At 47.8% G+C, this 23,544-nt stretch overlaps 2 protein-coding genes across 2 annotated transcripts in view; one reads left to right on the top strand and one right to left on the bottom strand.

Moving 5' to 3' along the window:
- Window positions 1-23,544, top strand: part of CUNH14orf119 (chromosome unknown C14orf119 homolog) — a 275,876-nt gene that overhangs the window by 158,073 nt on the left and 94,259 nt on the right. The gene's annotated exons all lie outside the window — the stretch shown is intronic.
- Window positions 22-23,544, bottom strand: CUNH14orf93 (chromosome unknown C14orf93 homolog). The gene is made up of 7 exons (XM_056134429.1): window positions 23,473-23,544; window positions 11,895-12,891; window positions 9,508-9,828; window positions 3,669-3,730; window positions 3,370-3,473; window positions 2,417-2,529; window positions 22-580 (listed from the first exon to the last, which is right to left on the bottom strand). The coding sequence occupies exons 2-7, from the start codon at window positions 12,498-12,500 to the stop codon at window positions 161-163; spliced, it is 1,626 nt and encodes a 541-aa protein (XP_055990404.1). The 5' UTR covers window positions 12,501-12,891; window positions 23,473-23,544; the 3' UTR covers window positions 22-160.

The raw sequence follows: 23,544 nt of genomic DNA, 5'->3' as shown, positions 1-23,544 counted from the left end.
TCTTTTTTGATTAAGTCCCCCTTTCATCCCACCAGCGCTGCCAGCTCCCACCTGCACAGGGACAGTGTGCGGAGAGACAGAGCTCCCTTCTCAGACCACAGCAGCCACCCTGCCAGGCCAGGAAAGCGCTCCACTGCCGAGGCCTGCGGGGCCACGGGTCTCATTCGTCCTTCTCCACCTTGATTTCAATGAAGGAGTTCAAGTCAGGACAGCAGGTTTTGTGGGGTGAGTCAAAAGATGGGGAGACAGGTACATTCTCTTCCCCTCCCTCATCTTCCTCTTCTTGGAAATTAGGATTGTAGAGTTCCGGTGGGAGAAGCTGGGCCTCAGCCGAAGGCAGTCGGTCTGAGGGAGGCCCGTACACACGGTTGGCCTTTGTGCCGTGCTTGGAGTTGGCGTCCAGGTGGTAGCAGAGCTCTGTTAGGCGCTGGGCCCGGAAGCGGGGCGGCCGTGCCACCCACACCCCTGGCTCATTCAGACTGTCCTCCTCATCCGACATCAGCTCTTCTGTCACGTCCTTCCACAGGCGCTGGTCCTCGGGTCCGAAATGCCTCATGATACTGGACCGGTTGGCAAAGAGCTTAGATAGGAAACCAGGAGAGCGATTGGGACAAGAAACAATCCAGGGGTTAGGTTTGAGGAAAGGGCTTGGGTGGGAGGAAAGCTGTGTAAAGTCTGTGCTGAGAGAGCCCAGACTCCAAGTCCTGAAACCTGCTCACCCACCTCTTGCCCCTCCCTCTTCCCTGCCATGTTCCTGGCTTGTAACCTTATTTTCAGATGGCGTGTGCTTTGGCCCTGCTACTATGGGTTCTCAGGGCTAAGAGTGTGGATTGTCCTTATCCTTCCTAGAGGACCCCAGAGAGTAGGGTTATGGGGACCACCTTGGAGCACATGGTGGCATAAGAGACTGAGCTCACAGCTCTGACTGACCCTCAGCCTTTTTTGTTTGTTTGTTTTGGGGTCATACCCAGAGGTGCTTAGGAATCACTTTTGGTAGGGCTCAGGGATGATATGTAGTGCTGAGGACAGAACCTGGATTTGGTTTGTGCAAGGCAAAGGCTACCCATTGTACTATCTCTCTGGCCCCTGTCTTTTTTTGTCTATTGTTTTTGTTTCCGGACCACACCTGGTGGTGTTCATAAAGTGCCAGGGATCTCACTGGGGCTCCTGTATGCAAAGCATGAGCACCACCCTCTGAGCTATCTCCCTGACCCCTCCGAGGAACTTTTTCGTTTGTTCTGGGCCACCCCAGAGGTACTTAGGACTTACTCCTGGCTCCGTACTCAGGGATCATTCCCGGCAGTACTCAGGAGACCATACGGGGTACTGGGGATCGAACTGTGTGCACTGCAAGTGCCCTAGTACCCACTCTACTATAAGTCTGTCCTCTCCGCCTAACTCGGTCATCTTCCAACCCTTTCATGTCAGAATCCTATGCCATAGGACTGTCAAGATCACCGAGTGCACCACAAGGGTTCAAATTTCAACACCTTCAGGGAGAGGGATCAGGGGGCTAAGCATGAGCTTTGCACACTAAAGGTTTGGGTTCAACCTCCCGGCACTCTATTAGTCCCCCAAGCACTCTTGGAAGCAACTCTCAGCACTGAGCTAAGAGTAACTCTGGAGCACTACACACTGTGGTCCCCAAAACAAGAATTCAATTATAAAAAGAAAAGTTATTTAAAAAAATAAACCGAGGCCGGAGTGACAGCACAGCCAGTAGGGTACTTGCCTCGCACACGGCGGACCCGGTTTAACCCGCAGAATCCCATGGTGTGCTGAGCACCAACAGGAGTGATTCCTGAGTGCAGGGTCAGGAATAATCTCTAAGCATCACCGAGTGTGGTCCAAAAAGTTTAAAAAAAAAAAAGATTAAACCCCAGAGGACAGAGAGATAGTACAGGTCTTGGCACCTGTTTGCAGACCCAACATTGCTGGGCCCAAGCAAGCAGCACCACATCCTCTGGCTCATGCATAAAACTGCCCGCCTGGTTGGCCGAGAATTGGTTGTTATATTGTTTTGTTTTGTTTTGTTTTTTTGCTTTTTGTGTCACACCTGGCGATGCACAGGGGTTACGCCTGTTTCTGCACTCAGGAATTACACCTGGCGGTGCTCAGAGGACAACATGGGATGCTGGGAATCGAACCTAGGTCAGCCGCATGCAAGGCAAACGCCCTACCCTCTGTGCTGTCACTCCAGCCCCAGCCAAGCATTGTTTACAGGACCCCACTGGTCCCCTGAGCACGGCTTCGGCTTCGGAGGGTTCCACTCCCATCCTTCCCCACCCCCCCCCAAAAAAAATCCAAAACCAAATTCCAGGCCTATACTTCTCAGACAAGTATTTTAAACCAGGCAGCTGACTCTGGCCCTGAGATTTAGAGTTCAGCACTGAGAAAGGAAAGACTAGAAACCTACCCGGTATCTGCGACTTCGAAGTTTCTTCTCCTCTTTTTCCTTTAGACCTTTAAAGGGGTTCAGGGAGTTGCGGTACTCACGCCTCTTGGTAAGGAAATAGGCTACACAGGCTCCTGGGTGGGACAGTAAGAACCACTATTTAGATGACAGGCTTTCTGGGTACCCATTACCCACCAACAGCTATTCATTTCCCTTTGGCCTGGCTCTCTTTGTTCACCTGGCTCCAACTCTCTTTCTTCCATATCCCATTAGAAAAAGGTCAAGTTCAATTGCTTCTGTAACTGCTCCCCTCCCAGTTAATCCTACCCCTTTCTACTCTGTTAATACTGAATTACAAGTATTTTTTTATCAGAAGTTTTCCTTCCTTCCTTCTTATCTATCTTCCTTCCTTCCTTCCTTCCTTCCTTCCTTCCTTCCTTCCTTCTTTCCTTCCTTCCTCCCTCCCTCCCTCCCTCCCTCCCTCCCTTCCTTCTTTGTGGTGCAAGGCTCAGATCCAGAGCCTCAGACTTGCAAGGCAAGTATTCTACCACTGAGCAACATTTCTGGCCCAGCAGAAACTATCAATGCTTCAGAGTTTGCTTACAGACATATAGCAGCAGGGAAAAGACAGTAGAAATGTAGGATGCAATATTTTGGCACAAAACAGCAGCCTGTATTAGTATTCTGACCTTCTTTTCAGAATACCCTAGATGCAGGCTCTGAAGAAACGTCACACGTTCCTATCCTAGCCTTTCCCCCTCCCATTTCCATTTTGGATCCGAGTAGGGAAATAAAAGCCAATTAGAGATAATCCTGATAATCCCTGTGACTACAGTAGGTGAAAACAGCCAAAAGATTTTTTTTTAAGTGCACTATTTTCAAAACCACCTAAATCATCTAGATTATTCCTCCCCTGTGGCCAAGAGCAGGGAGCGGAGAAAGGCTGTGATGGGAGCTGGCTTGGTTTTTCTCACCTTTCAGCTCCTTATCAGTGTAATTGTGGGGACTGGTCACCAGCTCCTGCTTGAGCTTCTCCAGAAGGAACTTCACTACTGAAATATTCCAAGAGGACTTGATGCTGCCGCAAAGATAAAAAAGTGAATAAAGGCGGTCAACTTTTTAAGAGGGGCCAAACAGATTCCCAGCACTAATCGTCTCGGCAGGGATTCCTCCATGGCCTACGAGAAGACACAAGGGGCGGCCTGAGATCAGTGTCTTGACAGCCCCCTCTGCTTCCTTCTCTTAGGTAAGGTCCCTCGGGATCCGGCCATACCTTTCAGACCCATTGAATCGCTTGTCATTGGTGATGTGGTTATGCACATTGTGGACCAATTTCTAGGGGGGAAAAAACAAACACAGAATCAAGCCAGGAGTGGGTAAGAGGGAACCTGCCTAGGCCTGACAGAATTGCCTGAACTGTGCCCCAAGCACCTAGCACCATTTCTATCAATCACCTTTCTCGGCTAGAGAGATGAGCCAAGCCAATGTTTCTAAGGGGGTCTTCCCGTTAATCACGTCACATCAAGTTTCCAGAATCATTCTCGCTTTTACTTATGCTTCTGGAGATTATGATCACCAGTGAAGAGAGTCTCAAAACATATTCCTAAACGCAAGTGTGTGTCTAACAGTAAAACAGGTACATGCCAGGGCTTTTGCAAGGGGACATTTAGTGAAGGTCTTAACATTTTCTTTATAATATAGCTACTTTTCTTCCTTTTTTTTAGTGCCAGGGATCAAACCCTGGGCCTCTGTCACTGAGCTACATCCCCTATATTTCTTTTAATATAAAAATGTCCTCCAAAATTTTCTCATGACATTGATGACATACATACGTGTGTGTGTGTGTGTGTGTTTATGTGTGTGTGTATTCCTTTCACATTACCACAAATCTCAAGGGTACTTACACCTCTAGGGGTCTGAAAAACATACCCCTAAAACAAAAATATGAAGTAAAAAGCATCTCGGAGTCTATGGTCCTCCCTCCCGTTCACGTGGTCTAACAGATTGTCTGTCAACCTTGCTGACAGCCCTTTAACAATGATTCTCACAAGGTTTATGTTGGTTTGTTTGTTTTGCTTTTTGGGTCACACCCAGTGATGCACAGGGGTTACTCCTGGCTTTGCATGCAGGAATTACTCCTGGCGGTGCTCAGGGGACCATATGGGATGCTGGGAATCGAACCCGGGTCGGCCGCGTGCAAGGCAAACGCCCTACCTGCTGTACTATCGCTCCAGCCCCTATGTTTGTTTTTTGATTCTGGGGATTCAACCCATGACCATACACATACATTCAAAGCATGTCATTTACCACTGAGCCCCATCTCTGGCTTCTCACTAGTTTTTGCATCTGCTTTTTCTACTGCTAAACCACCCCAATTGTTCTAAAAGTTCCTGAGGCTAGAGAGATAGTAAGTACAGAGGTTAAAGCAACTTGCTGACCTTAATTAGAATCCTGGCACCATGTATGACCCCTCCAAGCACTGCCAGGAGTGACCCCTGAGCAAAGAGCCAGAAGTAAGCCCCGAGAACCGCCAGGTGTGGCCCATACCCACCTGCCCTGCTCCCAATAAAAGCTTCTGTCAACAGGACCAGAGAGATAGTACAACAGGAAGGGTGCTTGCCTTGCATAAGCCAACCTGGGTTCAATCCTCAGCACCCCAAGTGGTCCCCCAAGTCCCACCAGGAGTGATCCCTGAGCATAGAGCCAGGAGTGAGCCCTGACCATCACATCAAATGTGGCCCAAAAACGAAAAAAGAAAAATAAATTAGATTTCTCATTTGTTTGATTTTTAAGCACTGTGTTTTATAAGACTGTTACTGGTATGGTTTCCTTTTTTTTTTTTTTTAATGTAGGAGTACTGCTATTTATTCAGCCACTGATTAGCTGATTGAATTGGGCATAAACTCCACCGTACTTTTTTTTTCTTATTTTTTATAATTTTATTTATTGAATCAACGTAAGAGTAGTTACAAAGCTTTCAGGTCTAAGTCTCGGTCATACAATGAAACACCTGTACCTTCACCAGTGCCCATTCTCCACCCCCAACAACCCCAGTATACCCTCATCCCACACCCTCCCCCTACCTGTGGGGTAGATGATTTCCACATTACTCTCTCTCTCTACTTTGATCACATTCAATATTTTGACCCCAGACCCACCATTATTATTTGGGATTTTACCCCAACACTCAGATCTGCTGAAAAGGCAACAGTAGACTATTTGTTTTCTATTGCTTGTTAAGAATAACATATGATGTTGCGTGGTTGCAGTAGTGGCCACGCGATTTTGAAATTCCGAAATTTTAACACTTAAATCTGGAGGGATTTCTGCCAAAACCTGCTAGGTTCTGAGATCTGTTCCTGAGTGTCGGGGATCATGGCCTGATACGGTTTCTTGCATAAAATTTCCAGCACCATTTTGACCATTTGATACCTGAAATATTTGAAGGCAGTTTTTGTCCACCCCTAAGTACTCTCCCATCTAAACAACCTGTCCTTCAGGCACCCCTCAGGGAGTTCCAGGCTCCTCACAGAACTGTAGGGAGGTCTGGTCTATCAGGGTCCCTCAAACAAAATGACACCTGCAGTGGGCCTGCTCATCAGCTGGGGTTGGCCAAAGGGAGTATTATGCCCCCTTGGGAGTAAAACTGGGAGTAGAACCCAAGATGATGTCATGCTTCTTAGCAGTCCTGTCCCAATCCCAATGCCACACCGTTCACACACAAGTGAACCCGTATTCCACTTAAATCCATTTTTCACATGAATTACTATGGGCACTGTTAGGCAACCGCTTCCTTGAACATTAACATGGGAGTTTACCTTTTTTTCCTGATTATATTTAGATTATATTTATGTAAATTCCTATATTTAGGAGTTTACATTTTTCCTGATTATATTTGTTGTTTCTGACTTTATTTTCAGCTCAAGTTTTCTCAATCACCAGAAGTTGTCCAGCCTCACATTGATGGACTCAGACTTGTATTTCAACTTCATCTTCAAAAATCCCCAAACCGACCTTACTCAAATTTACACCGACCACAATGGCTGACTGAGACTAACCATATAACGCAGAAAAGTGAGCTTTTCTGATGAGTCTTCACTCGATAAGAAGGACCATTATTATTGTAGCTTCATATTTTATAATTGCTATATTACCTCTCAGAAGTCCAAACTAAAGGAATTACAGTAGAAAGGTGATTGTTCCAGAAAGAATTTTGAGTTACAGGGAAAATTTAATAGGAGGTGGGGGGGGGGGGGTGTGAGTGGGGAGACAGGCACAGCTTCCAATTCTAGTGCCTCAGGAGAGATCTGCTGATAAAAATCAAACTGGGCTTGAAGTAGACAGGGAAAATACTCTGGACAATAATAAGTGTTAAGACTGTAAAGGCTGCTGGCTCACCTACCTCCTGAGTGAGCTAAAAATAACTAAACTTCCCCAATGGATAGCTAGAATCGGCAGCATTCCAAGAAATGAAGAGTTTTGGTTTGATCCTTCTGGATCCCAGCTGTAATCCACAGAGGCCTCAGCAGACTGAAGGGCCTCTCGGATTCCTTCCCAGGGCTAAAGGTTGGGTAGTGAAGATCTGCAATGTTCCCTCTTCCTCTCAATCCACCGTCAGTTACATGAACATTTTAAACCTTTCTCAGCACGGACAGCACAATTATCTGCCAGATCTACTACCTCTCCCAAGGTTAGGAAGAAGCCTGGTCTCCACATGTGACTCTCACTGAAATCAGTAAGCAGGAGAGCAATGAAACTGATGAAAAATCTTGATTTTTATGCAAATTATGTTTGCTACACTGCAGCCATGATTTAAACACTATGATGTTGTAGAATCTCTGGATTTCTAGGTATATGTCTCAATTTTTTAGTTTTTGGGCCATGCTCAGGGCTTACTCCTGACTCTGCACTCAGGAATCACTCCCGGTGGGCTCAAGGAACCATATAGGGTGCTGGGGATCAAACCCAGGATGGTCATGTACCAGGGAAGCACCTTATCTGCTGTACTATCTCTGCAGCCCCCATATGTCTCCATTTCTATCACAGGCAGAAATCCATGACAAAAAAAAAAATCATACCCATCCTCTATTCTTTTTCCATGCCCTTTTCTTTTCTTTTTAATTGTATCACTGTGAGATAACCATCCCCTATTTTTTTAAAATTTTTATTAGTGAAACACCATGAGGTACAGTTGTAGATTTACAAATTTTTATGCTTGGGTACTATCCTCTATTCTTAATGAGATGTCCCCAAACATAATCAAACTCTGAAATGAAAGTTAGAAACAAGATGGCACCGATTACAAATGGTTTTCCTTCCTAAGAAAACAAAGAATCCCTCAATGAAAATCCCTCATTATTTAAAAAGGACAATAATAAGTGTTAAGACAGTAAAGGCTGCTGGCTCACCTACCAGAGAAGGATCTCTCAGAAAAACAAAAAAGGAATAAAATTAAATGAAGAACGGATAAGGCTGTAGAGAGAATTCAATAGGCTGAGCGCATGCTTGGTGTGCAGGAGGCCCAGGTTCGATCCCCGGCACCATATGGTCCCCTGAGCACCACTGGGGGCATAAAGCGGGATGGAGTAACCCCCAGCACTGCAGGAAGTGGCCTCCCACAAATAAATAAGAGATAAAAGACGTGGGACCAGAGAATTAAGGGCTAAGGCCTTTGTTGTGCATGTACCCAATCCCACTTCAATCCCTAGTATGTCATATGGTTGCCAAGTACTGCCAGGAGTGATCCTTGAGTGCAAGGCCAAGAATAGCCCCTAAGTACCACTAGGTATGACCCAAACATCCACCACCACCACCATAAAAAGGACATATATATGGTAAACAGTTGACTTAAATCTTTACTTAGACTGTAACAAAGACACTGGCAAGCTGGAGAGATAGTACGGGCGGGGAGCCTCTTGCCTTGCATGATGCCAACCCCAGTTCTATCCCCAGCACCACATATAGTTCTCTGAGCACCACCAGGCTTTAGTTTTAGTACGCAACCAAAGGTGCTCAGGGATGTGTCCCAAAAGTCAAAACCGTACCACCAAAAAATGTGGTACAATGATATTTAGGTGATTAAACTGTCAAGTGACTTCATTCACTATATAACATGATGATATGTAGGTTGGTTAAATCCTCAAGTGACTTAATTGAGGTGAGCCGTTATCTAGAGAATGGAAACCTATAGCATTTATATCAACATTGTATGGATAAAATATACCCCCATGATTATCAGAAAGTCATTACCAGGCACCAAGTTGATTTGAGGAACTGTGAACCCCTTCAGTCAGGATCTCTCACACTATGAACATTTTAGGATAATGATTGGTGGGGATTGGGGGGATTCTGTGCTTAGGTTGTTCAGTGATGTCCCAAGAGTTTCAAGCCACTTGAAGGTTTCTGACAACTGGTTTAGGCCAATACTTTTCTGGCCTAGAACTTCTGGGATCACTGATGCCTCCAAATCTTAGAAACTGAGTTGAGGGTCTCAGTGCATCTTTGGGGCTTGGTCTGCCTCAGGACAACCTGACTTTGTTTCCAAGGGTGCCTGGGAAACTGGCTAAAAAACTCACTGTTTCCTTAGCACCCCAGGTAGTCAGTCTGCTCAGTCCTTCCAAGATCTTCCAGTCAGGATTATCAGACAAGTGAGGAATGGGGTAGGAATGGGGTCTCATTTCCTTCTCTTTAAAAGGAAGATACCAGTCTATGTGGAAAAGTCTTGAAGCAGTTCCCTTGAGAGCAAGGTGCCTTCCTTCTCCTTCTAGGTCTATGAAATAATCTGTTACCCACTCTGCATCCCTCCCATTCCAGCAGGATTCAGAGATTTCTATTCACTCAACACTAGAAATTTCAAATCAACCCACACTCCACTCTTCACTTATCGCTCCAGACCAATGATAAGTCTCTTTCTGGGAGGTGTGGGGGCACAGCCAGCGATGCTCAGGGGTTACTTCTGGCTCTGTGCTCAGGAATTACTCCTGGCAGTGCTCAGGGGACCCTATGGATGCAGAGCATAGAACCCTAGTTGGCTGCATGCAAGGTAAACCCAACTTGCTGTACTCTCGCTATACCCCCCTTTCAAGAAATGGATGGAAGTTGGGTTCACTCACAGACAGTACGAGATCCCGCTTGCGCCTGGCGTTCTTCTGCCCACTCACTCTGTTCCTGCAGGGGGACATGGCAAACCCGAGAGAGTGTCTCAGGTCCCCGGGTGCCCCAGGGCCTGACTCTTCCAAGGCACCATCCAGCACGGCAGCAGCAGTGAGCATATCCTCGGGGCGGGGCACCACCAGCTTGTTGCCGTTTTCGGGCCCTGTCTCTGAGGTGGCCCGCTGGATGGCCAGCTGGGTGGCTGGTGAGAGCTGCTTGGCGTAAGCAGGGACCAGCACCCGCTGCACTGTGCCCTCAGAGGCCACATAATCATCCACCAACTGAGAATATAAAAGAGAACAGCCCATTAGCCTAGCCAGGCTTAGGGGAACGCCAACCATCATTCTTCAGCTAAAGACAGGAAGCAGAGCGGAAAGCAAGGGGGATCCACCGCAATCTCTAAAGGCCAATGGCTTGTTTAACCTGAGTCTCCTGAGGGAGTGTGGTAAATATTTTGTGTGTACAGGGTGCCTCGTGTCGGAAGCTTATCCTCGGGAGTGATTACAAGGACAAGGCCTGTTTCTGATGCTCTGTTTATGAAGAGTCGTTTACGGTTTGCTCTCGGGTATAAGAAATGTAGCCAGGTAAGTGTTTTGTCTGAAAGGATTAGAGGGAGGAAGTGATGAGAAGGAGAACCGGGCAAGAGAAAGAACAACAAAATCCAAGGGTAGCAACAGTGGGGAGGTGCAAACAGGAGAAAAATGGGGGACTAAGGAGAGAGATCCAGTCAGGAAATCTCTAGAGAGGTCAGCACTGACCGCTGCCCCCTGCCCTCTGTGGGCCAGCCGAGCACCCTCTCACCTTGATCCCAGCCCACCATGCTGAACCATCAGCTCTGACATCCACTTTGCCTGCCTGTGCCCTCACTCAAGGACATACAGAACAGGGGAAGGAAGCTGGGAGGAAGAGAGAGAGAAGGAAGGTGGGGGTGGGGTTCTGCAGCGAAGAAAACAAAACAGTGAAAGTAGGAAAGAAAAAAAACATATACACACACACGGACACACAGACACACATACACACACACAGAAGCGGGGGAGGAGACTGAGATTTATAGACCTGTGAGCTGCTTTCTGCACTGTGAAATCTAATTCCATCCTGTCGGCTTGGAAGCCTTCCCTGCCTGAGAGAACCACAGCTCAGGGCACTGCCATGCCCTGGCACCCTGCTGCCTCCCTTCGTCCCACTTGCCCCTCTGCCACCCTAGACCTTCCCGTCCTGGTCTGCACAGTCTGGGGGAACCGACAGTGACATGACCCACTCAGTGGTTGGCTGCAGGGGCCTGGAGCGGTCACACGTTCATTTCTCAGGCCCAGCAGATGGGCAGGGCCGGGGTGGGGGTAACCCCTGCCACCTCTGCTCTTCACTAGGTGTCTAGCCTTGGCATGGAGAGGACAGAGGGAGGCCGACAGACCTCCCACCGCCTCTCAAGTGACAGTGCATCTGTTAGTTCCCTATCTCCATGATCTCTCTCACTGCTCCATCTCCTTTCCATAATTCCATGTGCAACCTTCGTCAGTTTTTCACGCAGTCAGGAGATTCCTGCTCATATGGCCCTGAGCAGTAAGGAGCCGAAATAACACAGTGGATTTCCAAGTCTTTTCCTGCTCGCAAAATCTACTAAGGCTGAGTCCCTCTTCCTGCCTCCATGTCCCTCTCTTACTTGTGGCTCCCCTGTCCATTCCCTTTCCTCCCTCCATCTCCTTTCCTCTCCATCCCTCCCACTCTCCTTCCTCTTCTCGCTCTCCCTCCCTTATAAACGCTCTTGCCATTGAGAGTCACCTTCCGCCCGGGCCTTTCCTCCTCCCTCGACCCTTCATTCCTGCTGGCCTTCATCCCTCCCTCCACCTGCCTTCTGTCATCCTTCTCTGCTCCCTCTTACCTCACCCTTCCCTGTCTCCCCCACCGCTGTCTGTCTCCCCGACACCCCCAGCTCTCTGTGCTGAGTTCCTCTTGGCAAGCAGAGGGCCCGTGATCAAATATGAATGAGCCGTCTGTGCACAGCAGGCGCTCTCGCCAGGAGAGGCAGAGCCTATGGCGCACGGAGGCAGCTGCGGAGGAGAAGGTGCCGTGCAGCGCGCGGGCGAGGGCGGGAAGGGCCCCCTCTGCCTCTGGCTGCACACCTCGGAGAGGCCCTCCTGCCAAAGGGGCTGACAGCGCCGGCAGAAAACCCGGGTGCCGGCTCTGCCCGAGGCTACAGGGCACTTGGGGCTGTTCTGATTTCTCGCAAATGCAACCAGAGGAGAGCTTTCCGGGAAGGGGAGGAAGGAAGCGAGAGGAGACAGGGAGGAAGGCGGGGAGCAGCACGGGGCGGCTGGACACTGCTCTGGGTGCGCAGCGTGGTACTCACGGAATTGAGCAGTGGGGGGCCGTCGCCAGTGGCCAGCGGGCACCCGGGGAGACGCAGGTCCCTCTGGGCACCGGGGAAGCCCAGAGGTCCCGGCCCCACGGCCGAGGCTGCCCCCAGCTGCCGCAGCTCCTCGATGACCACCTGGACGCCGCTGCCCACACTGTCGCACTCCTCTTCCACCGTGGATGCGGGCTTACAGGGGGCCCCGGGGCTCTCCTTGAGTGGTCCGGGCTCCTCCAGTGGGGACCCGTGGTGGGCCCGCTCGTCCCCCTCTTCCTCGGGGGCCGGCGCTTTCCCTTGCTTCAGCTCCCCCACTTCCTCCTGGAGGCGTTTCAACAGTTCGTTGTTGGCCTTGGCCAGACCCAGAGCAGCCTCGGCCAGGCCCACGGCCTTGTCCACGCGCTGGTAGATGATGTGCAGCAGCTGCTCGGAGCTCTGCACGGCCAGGCCGTGCCCTGTGACGGTGATGGGGGTGCCGCCCGGGGGGTTCCCGCCCTGCGAGCCCGCGCTGCCCCCGCTGCTGGCCTCGCTCTTGCAAGCACAGCAACAGCACCGGGCCTCGCTGCCGCTGGGCGGGGAGAAGAGGATGGTGGCGCTGAAGGACATGGCTGGGAAGAGCCTGGAGGGTGCCGCTACAGGGGTCCTGCTGCTGCTGGACGGCTCCTACGGGGGTCCTCGCCCCCTGCGCGTCTGGAGTTGGGCGGCAAGCACTGGTCTGGCTCCCTCACTGGCCTTCTCATGGGCAGTGACCAGAGGAGCTGGTCAGGACCAGCAGGAGGGCAAGTAGTGAGGGAGCAGGCAGTCCATGGTGGTCTCTCCTCAACCTGCAGGTCCGGCGCTCCCTAGCACGGCTTGGCAGGTGCCACACTCACCCGACTAGAAGCGGGGTGCCTTTCTGATGAGCAGAGTCTCAGAGGGCAGAGGGTACTCTCCCTGCCCCCAAGCATGAAACGCCTCACCAATGCGGAGACAGGACCCTCAAAACACCCACCGGCATCTGGAAAGATCAGAAGATTAAGGAAGAAAGTGTAGATATCGTCTTGCTGCCTTTGCTGTAAATCACACTATTGCATTTTACGTCTCCGACATCATTCTTGTTTGTTTTGTTTTGTCTGTGGGCCACACCTGGCAGGGCTCAGCACTTACTCCTGGCTCTGCACTCACAGTTCGCCTACCGTGGGGCTCAGGGAACCCAGAGGAGTACACAGTGCAAGGCCAATGCCTGACCCGCTGTACTATCGCTCCCGTCCCTCTCTAGCAATTCTTTAACGAGTTCAGAACACTTCGCTTAGGTTATCTCATGCACACAACAGTTCTAAGAAACACTTATCACCCAGGTCCAGAGAAGAGACATGCAGAAAAGTTATCTATCTTTTTCAAGGTCAGAGGAAGACAGTGGATTCCATTCATTGCTACTTTCAATCTAGTGTCTAATCTTTTTTTTTCTCTTGACTGATTCCACTTTTTGTTGGCCAAAGAACCATGGTTCCACCCTCTCTATAATTTCTATGCAGATGCAGTCAAAGGAATACATCGCTCGCTGTGGCCTTCCACATGTCACCAGCCTCTATTACATCATGAAGGTTCAGGATGGGAAGGGAAATGAAAGGCTCGGTGGGAGGCCTGAACTTTGGTGAGATGGGGCGGCACGACCCCCTTGCTCCCTACATTCTGCACCTGGGTCGCCATCTCTGCTGGGAATTCTCTAGCTGGCAAGCCAGATAATCACCTCTGGGCCCTCATCTCCACTCTCAGGCTCCCTGAAGGCGGAGCCATAGTGCAACAGGAATGTCAAAATAGCTACGTGCTGCCACTTTGTCCACATGGCCAGAATCCAAAAAAGGAGAAGACAGAACACCAGTGGCCAACCAAACTGCTTCTTTTGAATCACTGTAATTAAGCAACTAAACTACTCCAGGGGGAGGAGAGAAGAGGTGTGGGAAGGTTGGTTTATATAACTTCCTATTGTCATTTTCTAAATGATACTTGATTAAAGAAAAAAGAATCCTTCTGCCTGCAGCTCTGTAAGTGACAAATTCCTAAGTGTGTTTATAATTTCCTCAAGAGATATGTTTCTATCTTATTCTGTAAATTATATCCTAATACCACAATTAAAAGGAGAAAAGAATTTTCTATATATTGAGGTTGGGGTGCATGAATGTGAGTGTTTTTTTTAAGCCAGCAATCCCATTTCAGAAACAGGCAATATCAATGCCTCTAAGGTGCTGAAACTAAGCCTGACAATGCACTTTAATTACATTTGGTTATTAAAGAATCGTCTTTAATTTGCTCTTTCTACCCTTATATCTAAGAAATGTTTTTTTTTTTTTTTGTGCCAGATACTCTCTTCTTGCAGAAACTTAACTCAAATCCATTTACAGCTTCTCTGTCATTAGCGTCACTGGAAGGCACGGCTAAACCTCAAACTAAAGGTTAAAGCCAAATTAAAACTAAAGGTTAAAGGAAAGCACGAAGCGATTCCTATGTCAATTTATGAATGAATCATTTAAATATCATTTTCCTTCCTAAATAAGGGTCTATACTGCTCCTGCTGGGTTTTAATTTTTCTCTCTCCCCCTCCCTCTATCCCTCTCCCTCGCTCTCTCTTAACGGACATCATGCAAGGAGTTTAGCTTGAAACAGGGATATTGTGGGAGAAAAAAAGTATTATGTAGAGAGTGATATAAAATGCTTGCCAGCTGAGCTCAGTATTTGTAAAACCAGAAATGAAGAGGCATCGGTTTGATCCCCTGCACTGCAGGCAACCTTCTGAACATCACCACGAATGATTCCTGAGCACAGAGCCAAGAGCACCATGGGGTGTTGTTCAAACCTCTCATTTGAATAAATGAATAAATACAAGGGCCAGAGAGAGATAGCACATGGGGTTAAGATGTGTGCCTCGCTTGCAGCCAATCCCATTTGGAATCCCCAGAACCAATACCACCTATGGGGTCCCCAGAACACTGCCAGGTGTCACTCCTGAACACAGAACCAGAAATAGTCCCTGAGTACCCCTGAGTGTGGCCCAACCCCATCCCCTCAGGAGAAAAAAAAAATGCATGCACTTGGGATACAGGCTAAGTATGCTTTTGGGTACCAACCACTGTAGTCAGCCTATTCACTACTCTTCCCTGCAAAAGCCTTTAGACCTGCCGAGTTGGTCAGTCGAAAACAGCAGTGAATCAGAAGGGAAAAAAAGGGAAAGGGTGCAGAGGGGTTTCTCATTCTGCTGAAACACTTAAAAGCTATGTGTACCTGGGCAGTTTATTCACATTTCTCAGCCACATTTGTTTTTGTGTGACCCCTGGTGGGGCTGGGGGACCACATGGGGTGTCATGGATCGAAAATAGGGTTGGCAGTTTGCAAGGGCAAGTGTCCTACCAGCTGTACAGTCTCTTTAATTTCCCGCCCCAATGTTCTTATCTCTGTCTTTGAATGTTCTTCAGACAACTCTATATATGTAAAGCACCTACAGAAGACTGCCACACAGATAATGCTACTCAAAAAATGACTGGATGCTATTATGATTAATCCTGAAAACTTTCTTTCATTCACCCCAATTACCTAATCTTGAAGAAAACAACAATGGCTGAAATAGAATTTAGGGCACTCCCCCCACACATTAAATATCATATTTCCAAGAAATAATAAATTCAAGACTACAAGAAAGCATTTAGAGATACAAAATAATAATAAAAAAAAAAAGACGACCAAACGCAACAACAACCTTCTGTGATGAAAATTAGACAGGAACTAAGAAAACAGTGTTTGCAACTGACCATCATAACCTGGCTGTGAACTAAGGGTAATATTTAACACTGCTAGTTTTTAATGCAAAGCATATTTCACTCACTATTGTGAGTTCACTTTGTTCCTCAATTTCTTGCTGCTTTATGCTACATCCATTTTTTTTTAATGTTATATTCATTTCAGAGCATCACATTGGTTGGGCTGGAGCGATAGCACAGCGGGTAGGGCGTCTACCTTGCACGCAGCCAACATGGGCGACCCGAGTTCGATTCCTCTGCCCCTCTCGGAGAGCCCGGCAAGCTACCGAGAGTATTCGATATGCCAGACACAGTAACACCAAAGTCTCCAATGGAGACATTACTGGGCCCGCTCGAGCAAATCGACGATCAACGGGAGGGTCTTTACCTTACCTACCTTACATTTAGGGTCAGAAAGAGAGCTCAGATTTAGCACATGCTTTGCATGCAGGATCCCCATTACTATATTGTTCCCAGGAATGACCCCCAAGCACAAAGTAGCTGCAGTGCACTGCTGGACGTGACCCAAAAATGAAAAAACAAAATTTGAAAATAAAACAGAATGTCACATTCAAGGCCACAAACAAATGTTTTCTTAAATTATCCTTTTAATTAAAACTGTGAAGTGGACAGTTCAGTGGACAAGCAAATATTTTGTTTTTTTATGGACATTATCTTTTTTTGTGTATTTTTTTTACTTGTTCTGTTTTTGTTTGGGGGCGACATCTAGCAGTGCTCAGGGGACCATACAGGGTGCCAAGTATTGAATCCAGGTCAGGCGCATATAAGGCATCCTACCTCACGGTTCTATCACTCCAACTCATGGACATTATTGTTGACAAGATCCCAGCCTCCTGTTGTTCACAAAAATTCTAAAACACTGAAATAAGAGGACACAGAAGCTAGAGTCCACAGAAATAAAAATTATTTCACATTATATTTACCTAAGCATAACAACTTAAATGGTGGATGTGATAAAAATAAAAAAAAAACACTGCTTTTATAAGTTATATATGTCCTCAGCAGAAAAGGTGAACAACTTTTTTTTTCCCTTAAAGTTTTCTAAAAATTCTTTATGTGTCAGGCCACGCTTCAGAATGAGTCACCAAAATGGATTGCCACCTCTAAGTACTCAAACAAAAAGAAGACAAAGTTCCTACATGCTAGGAGCTTACAGTGTACGTAAGAATGGAATGTCTAAAGAACAAAGCAAAATAAACACAAGTGCCTAAAAATATTGTATAGATTGAAAAATTCCTGAGGTGTTAGTTCAAAGTCAAGAAAGATCAACAAAATGAAATCATATGAAAAAGGGGTTGTGTAGAATAAAAACTTCTAATTGAGTCTTGAGTAACATGTAAGATGAAGTGACAGGATAGCTTTTAAAAAAAAGCATGCAAAAACAAACATTACAGGAACTACAGGGTCCCTATGAAAGGCCAGAGCAAAGGAACTTATCCCAGGATATAAAGAGTTGAGAAAGGACTTTAAAAACCAAGTTAAGAAAACTTTTAGTGAAAGATCCACAAACCTTTATATATAAAGAACAATAAAGAAGGGGGCCAGGGATGTGGATCTGATGAGTACTTGCCTTGCACGTATGAGACCCAGGGCTCAGTAAATCCTTGGCACTACATGGTCCCCAGAGCACCACTGGGTGTGGCCCCAAAATAAAAAAAAAAAAGAAAAAAATAGGGAACAAGTTATTGTGCTTTCTGTCCAACTACTCAACTCTGCCACTATAGCACAAAACAGCCTCAGACAATAGGCAAACAAATGAGCACAGCTACATTCCACTAAAACTGTACAGGGCCAAGGAGAGCTCTCAGGGCTGGCACACCTATCTTGCATACAGGAGCTCTGGGTTCCGCCCCTGGCACCAAATGCTCCCGAGTACCATTTGGGATGTTCCCCGAAGACTGAGTCATGATTACCCTGAGTACTGCTGAGGTGGGCCACAAACAAAAACCACATAATCAAAAGCTTGATGTATTGGCCTGGGATATAGCTCAGTGGTAAAGGACTTGCCTTCCAAGTGTGAGGCCGTGGACTTAATCCCAGGCACTGCTTAAAAATTCAAAACAGGGGCTGGAGCAATAGCACAGCGGGTAGCGCGGTTGCCTTGCATGCAGCCGACCGGGTTCAATTCCCAGCATCCCATATGGTCCCCTGAGCACCGCCAAGGGTAATTCCTGAGCGCAGAGCCAGGAGTAACCCCTGTGCATCGCCGGGTGTGACCCCCCCCAAAAAAAGCAAAAAAAATTCAAAACAGAATAGCAGTGAAAAGTCAAAATCCCCATAACTTTATTTGTAGATACATTAAGGGAACAAAATATTATACTGAGTATCAATATTAAAACATCATTCTAGGGGCTGGAGCGATAGCATAGCAGGTAGGGCATCTGCCTTGTGCCTGACCAACTCGGGTTCGAATCCCGGCATCTCATATGGTCCCCTGAGCACTGCCAGGAGTAATTCCTGAGTGCAGAGCCAGGAGTAAGTCCTGAACATTGCTGAGTCTGGCCCGTAAACAAAACAAACAAAACATAAAACATCAATCTTGGGGCTGAAAAGATAGGACATGGCTAAGGCGTATCTACACATGGCCAATAGGGGGTTAATCCCCAACGCCACATCTGGTCCCTTAAATATTGCCAGAAGTAAACCCTAAACACAACACAACCATGTGTGGCCACAAAAACAAAAGAAAAGTATGAGCACTGCGGGATGTGTCCCCAAACTTAAAAACAAGGCTGAACGCATATACTTTGAACGCTGAAGAACCTGGTTCAATCCACATGGTCCCTTGAGCATAAACAGGAGTGGCCTCCATCCCCCAGAAACAAAAGGGACAATTTTGAGATTACTGGGCCAGGTTTATAGTTTAGAGAGAGACAGAATACATGTTTTGTGTTTCGCATATATGAGGCCCTGGGTTCCATCCCCAGCACACACAAAAAAATTATAACTTTAGAGGTCATCTAGGACCACTGACAGAATGACAGAAATGAGGAGGTTGAGAGGAGGCAGCTGCGTGTCAAAGAAGATGTGCATTTATTTCTCATGTCAACAGATGACAGCATCTCTAAACGGAATGTCCTGAAAAAGACTGGCCAGGGCTGACAAACAAAAACAAGAGGACAGTCAAGCTGGAATGCGGGTTTCGCAAAAGTGAATGTGCTCCTCAAGGATTAAGTATGGGGACTGGGTTCTGGCTCCAGTGTTTGAGCCCAGGCTTTGCATGTCCTGGGACGGGAGTTCCATCCCCCATACCACATACCACCTTACTCCCCACCCCAACTCAAGCACTACCAGGAATGGGAATAATAGCCTCAGACTGCCAATTTGGTTTTGTTTGTTTTTTTTTTCTTTTTGGGTCACACCTGGCGATGCACAGGAGTTACTCCTGGAAGTGCTCAGGGGACCATATGGGATGCTGGGAATCGAACCTGGGTCGGCCGCGTGCAAGGCAAACGCCCTACCCGCTGTGCTATCTCTCCAGCCCCTATTGGTATAATTTTAATACATGCGAATGAAGTCAAACATGGAAAGAAAGAACAAGAATGAAAGAGACAAAAAGGGAGAAAGAAAAGAATGAGAGAAAGAAACGCATCTTTTTTAGACAGACAGTTCAGGGTGAGACTGTCCATAATCTTAACTATCCCTTTCCTCCCAAGTCATATGATTTTTTAAGAACTAAATATATCATACTCTTGGCAGCTCCCTTGCTAGCTTTCTACCTTTTCTGAGTTTGAATTTTCTGCATGACTGAGTTCACCTCCAAAATATGAAAAATAAAAAGTTTTCTCACTATTTAATAGATGTGTATGATATAGTATCACTGGGATGATATATGTTTTTGTAAGAGACCTATAATTCATGCGGGGTCACGCTAGCAATGGACTTCCTGAAATGTGACTGCTGAAAGCACAGCATTTCATACCATAATCTTCACTTTCACAAAAAGAGAAAAAGAAAGTGGCTGCTGGAAGCCCCTGGTCAGCCCTGAATATCCAGGAGCCAGTGCAGGACTTCCTGTCAGGAGGACCTCTCATCCTCCATCAGAAGCAAGCGCAGTATCACACAGACCAGGTAAACACACCACAGATCACTATCTTCTTTTCGATTTGGGGGGCATATAGGCCTTGCTGGGGTTACTCTCCACTCAGTGCTCCGTGGATCAAATAGTGACAGCAACTATCAGGGATTCCCACACACAAAACGCGCCCACTTCAGCCTTTTATGCCATCTCCCGGGCCGCTTTACTATTTTTATATTGTTTTGGTTTGAGGCTACACCCAGCGGAGCTCAGGGCGTACTCCTTGCTTCTCAGGCTCAGGGGACCGAAGCCAGGTCAGCCATATGCAAGGCAAGCGCCTATCGCGACACAGTCTCTTCAACTACTTTTCCTACCTACTTTACTTTTTAAATTTTTTTTCACGTTTTCCTCCTTTTTAAGACTGACCCAACTCATGACCTGCAATCAAACACCTTGTTTTTAGAGAAAAAAAGGTGTGTGTGTGGGGGGGGGGTGGGTAGGCAGACCCCCAAAGGGCCAAAGAGGTCGTAAACTGCATTGTCTACAGAGCAAGCGGTTTAAAAGCGGCACAGCCTTCTAAATGCGACACACTTGCTAAAAATGCGACTTGCTAGGACGAAACGTTGCAGGTGAAGGTTTAAATCTAGGCCTGCCTCGCTCGCAAAGAACTTTTCCTGTATTGTTGGAGAAACTAAAGTGGAAAACTCCACGAGCCCCTCCACAGAGCTTAGCTGCTCAAACGTCAGCCAAAGCCAGCAAGCTGGGCACCGGGACTCAGCACCGGCAGGACCCCCTCGGAGGCGCAGGGGTCACAGGGCTCCGCAAGACCCTGGAAACCGCCGGGGCACACCGGCCCGGGAGCATCCTTCAAGGGTGTGCCCTGGAGGTTCCGGGGTGGGTAAGGGAGATCCCAAAAGGATCGAGAAGGCCCGCCGCGGCGTCCGCTACGTGCCACACAGACACACTCCTGCGGGCCGGGCCGAGGGCGGCGCGGGAGCTCCCGCCGCACTGCAGCCGCGGGGTGTTCCACCGCGTGTGCCCCGCGCCGCCGCGCCGGCTGACTCAGCGGCAGGGAGGGCGCGCGGGAGGCCTGAGACGAGCGGCACCGGCCCGTGTACCCCGGCGGCGCGCGCACGCGGGCAGGCACCGCCCCCCGCGCGTCCTAGCTCCGGGGATTGGCGGCCGGACGACGGGGAGGGAGTAGGGCTCGGAACGCTATTGGCTGAAACCCACAGTCACTCAATTAGCAGCGAGGGGAGGGGCCTCTTCAGGGAGGAACACGACCGCGAGGCCTTTTCAAGGCCGCCCGGCGCCATCTTTAGCTTGCTTTTTTTGTTGTTGTTGCAGTTTACTCGGTTTTTGTTCCCGGCTGTTGACAGAGCTGCGTGTACACGATTATAAGTACAAGTGGCCACAAGGAGGTTTCGTACGTTTCGTGGCGGGCGGCTTTTAGTTCCCGCAAGCCCTGATTCCATAACCTTTCAGCTGTCACTAGCACAATTGGCAGTTCCCCCTCTTCAGAGAAATGGCACTTCTGGGGTCCACTCAGATTCCCAGGAAAAGCCAACTGAATTTAGGCTTGAATTTTGCTTTGGCAGGACGGCCACGCCAGCGACCTACTCGTGGGAGGGTTTCTCTGGCTTATCTAATAATTTAAAAAAAAATGAGTGCAAGGATCTTGGGCACATGCACCCAGATGAAAATGGCTAAGTCAGGCGCAGGGATGGCACCGCTCTGGGAAGGGCTCTCCCTTTTCTGAAACAAAGAGCTGACAAAGATGACGCTGGGAGAAGGCGCCTTCCGTGCAGGTGCTGATCTGCAGCGAGGCGGAAAGGTATTGGGGTAAAACGCCCGTCCCAGGTGCCCCGCTCTGCGCCATCACGGCGCTCGCTGGCATCCGACCACCACGGGGCCACGCAGGTTCCAACTTGTGGAGGGAGGGAGTGATCCACCCTTAAGACAGCCCTGGTTAGGCACCGCTCTACCTGCATTGTAGGGGAATAAAGATACACTCGCTCGGGGCAGGAAACCCAGCAGCCCACTTGATGATTAATTTTGGGACCTTTACAAATAATTTTAACCCCCCCTTGTTTGGGCGTCTAACTGCGGCTGTGGCAGGACGCTAGCTGAGGAATAGAAATGAATTCTCATCCTCATGCAGAGGTTCTGTTGTAATGAAATTTGAACTCTGCAGTAAATCCTTTTTTTTTTTTTAAATCTCCTGCTTGCTACTTTTCTTAACGACATTCCAGTTTCTCCCTCATCACCCCATCTACTTCCTGCGCTTTCAGTCCAGCAAACATTTCAATCTATTTCCCAGTGGTTCTTAGTAAGAGTAGTACAATGCTGAAAGGCGACTACTACTCAAACGGGGGCGTCGTTGAGCTTTGAGCCTGGGGTCCTCTAGGACGCTCCAAAACTGCAACATGACAACTGAAATGCAATTCTTCCCCTTCCAGTTTATTACTTGCTTTTTGCACCCCTTGGTTCCTCCCCCATTACCACCACGAAGAACAGTTTTTGAGAATTGGATTTAACTAGATTATTGTCCTCTTTGCCAGTTGCAGAACTTTTCAAACAAATCCCAACCTAGTACAAACGACCATTTTCTCATAAAAATGCCAAGGCAGAACTTCCCCTCTATATTACACCCCAACCAAACCAGACATAAAGGCCCAAATATACACAGCTGTACATAGAAACATGAGACGATTTTAAAAATAAATAAATAAAAACCACTTAGGCAAAACAGGAAAGAAGGCTTTGAACCACAGATTTTAAAAATTGTCTACTCTCAGTTGCCACATGGACCGTATAGTCCCCTGGCAATGAATTATTCACACACAGGATCCTTCAGAAGTGAAGAAAAGTACAGCACAAGCACACAGAACAAAAGAGCCAAAGTACGCGAGGCGAGGCGCCGGATTTCTTCTAAACTCTCATTTGCACATGAAATTGTTTGGAACACGTTTGGGATCAACAAGGGGAAAACAAATTCACATCCTGTAGCTACTTGGTCCACATCAAACCGACGGTTAATTGCTTTTGAAAACAAAACCTGATACGGTACATATACACAACACTGTACACACACACATACACAAAGACCAGAACCTCCAGAGAAATCTTGACGAAAACCTTTGCTTCCAGAAACACACAGGAAACTATCTACGACACACTGCAAGGGCTTTTACCCGCCTCCCTCCCCAGGGAAAATGAGTGTCTCCGTTAGAACCTCCAGACATTTTTAACCTTCTGGCCTGGGACAACTGCCACCTCCAAGCCACTTGGTTGGATTTCGGGAGGGAAGGGTGTGTAAAACGCACGCAAACAGCTTTGCGAGGGAGTCTCAAAGATCGCTTCCTTCCACGGTGCCCGTGGCGGATATTCACTCAGGAGAGATAGAAACTTCCCAAGCAGCTACCTTTTTAAATAGCCCTCGACCACAAAAATTCACCAGTTCTTAAAATGGGATCGTAAAAAAAAAAGAAAAAAGAAAAAAAAAACTCTATACATCTAGCAGGAAACTGTTGTACACGGCCATCCGGGCCGCTCGATTTCTTGGTACGTTTAAAACCTGGACCAGGAAAAAAAAAAAAAAGAAAGAGGAAGGAGAAGACAGAAAAAGAAACGGGGAGGGGAGGGAAAAAGCGCACATTCCCCTTAGCCACAGTTTCCTCACCCCAGCACGGCTACAGATCTCAATTTTTAAAAAATTTTTTGGAAGACACACACAAGATTAAGGAGGAAAAAAATGGAAAAAGGATACCCGAAGGTCGTATGGCTCTTTGTATTCGTGTGTGTGCAAAAAGGAGGACGCGCGGCGCCGCAGCCGGCAAAC

The sequence above is a fragment of the Sorex fumeus genome, unplaced genomic scaffold, assembly GCF_029834395.1.
Source record: "Sorex fumeus unplaced genomic scaffold, SorFum_2.1 ptg000098l, whole genome shotgun sequence".
NCBI classification, from domain to species: domain Eukaryota; kingdom Metazoa; phylum Chordata; class Mammalia; order Eulipotyphla; family Soricidae; genus Sorex; species Sorex fumeus.
The sequence above is the reverse complement of the archived record's forward strand: the minus strand, read 5'-3'. Positions and strand labels throughout refer to the sequence as shown.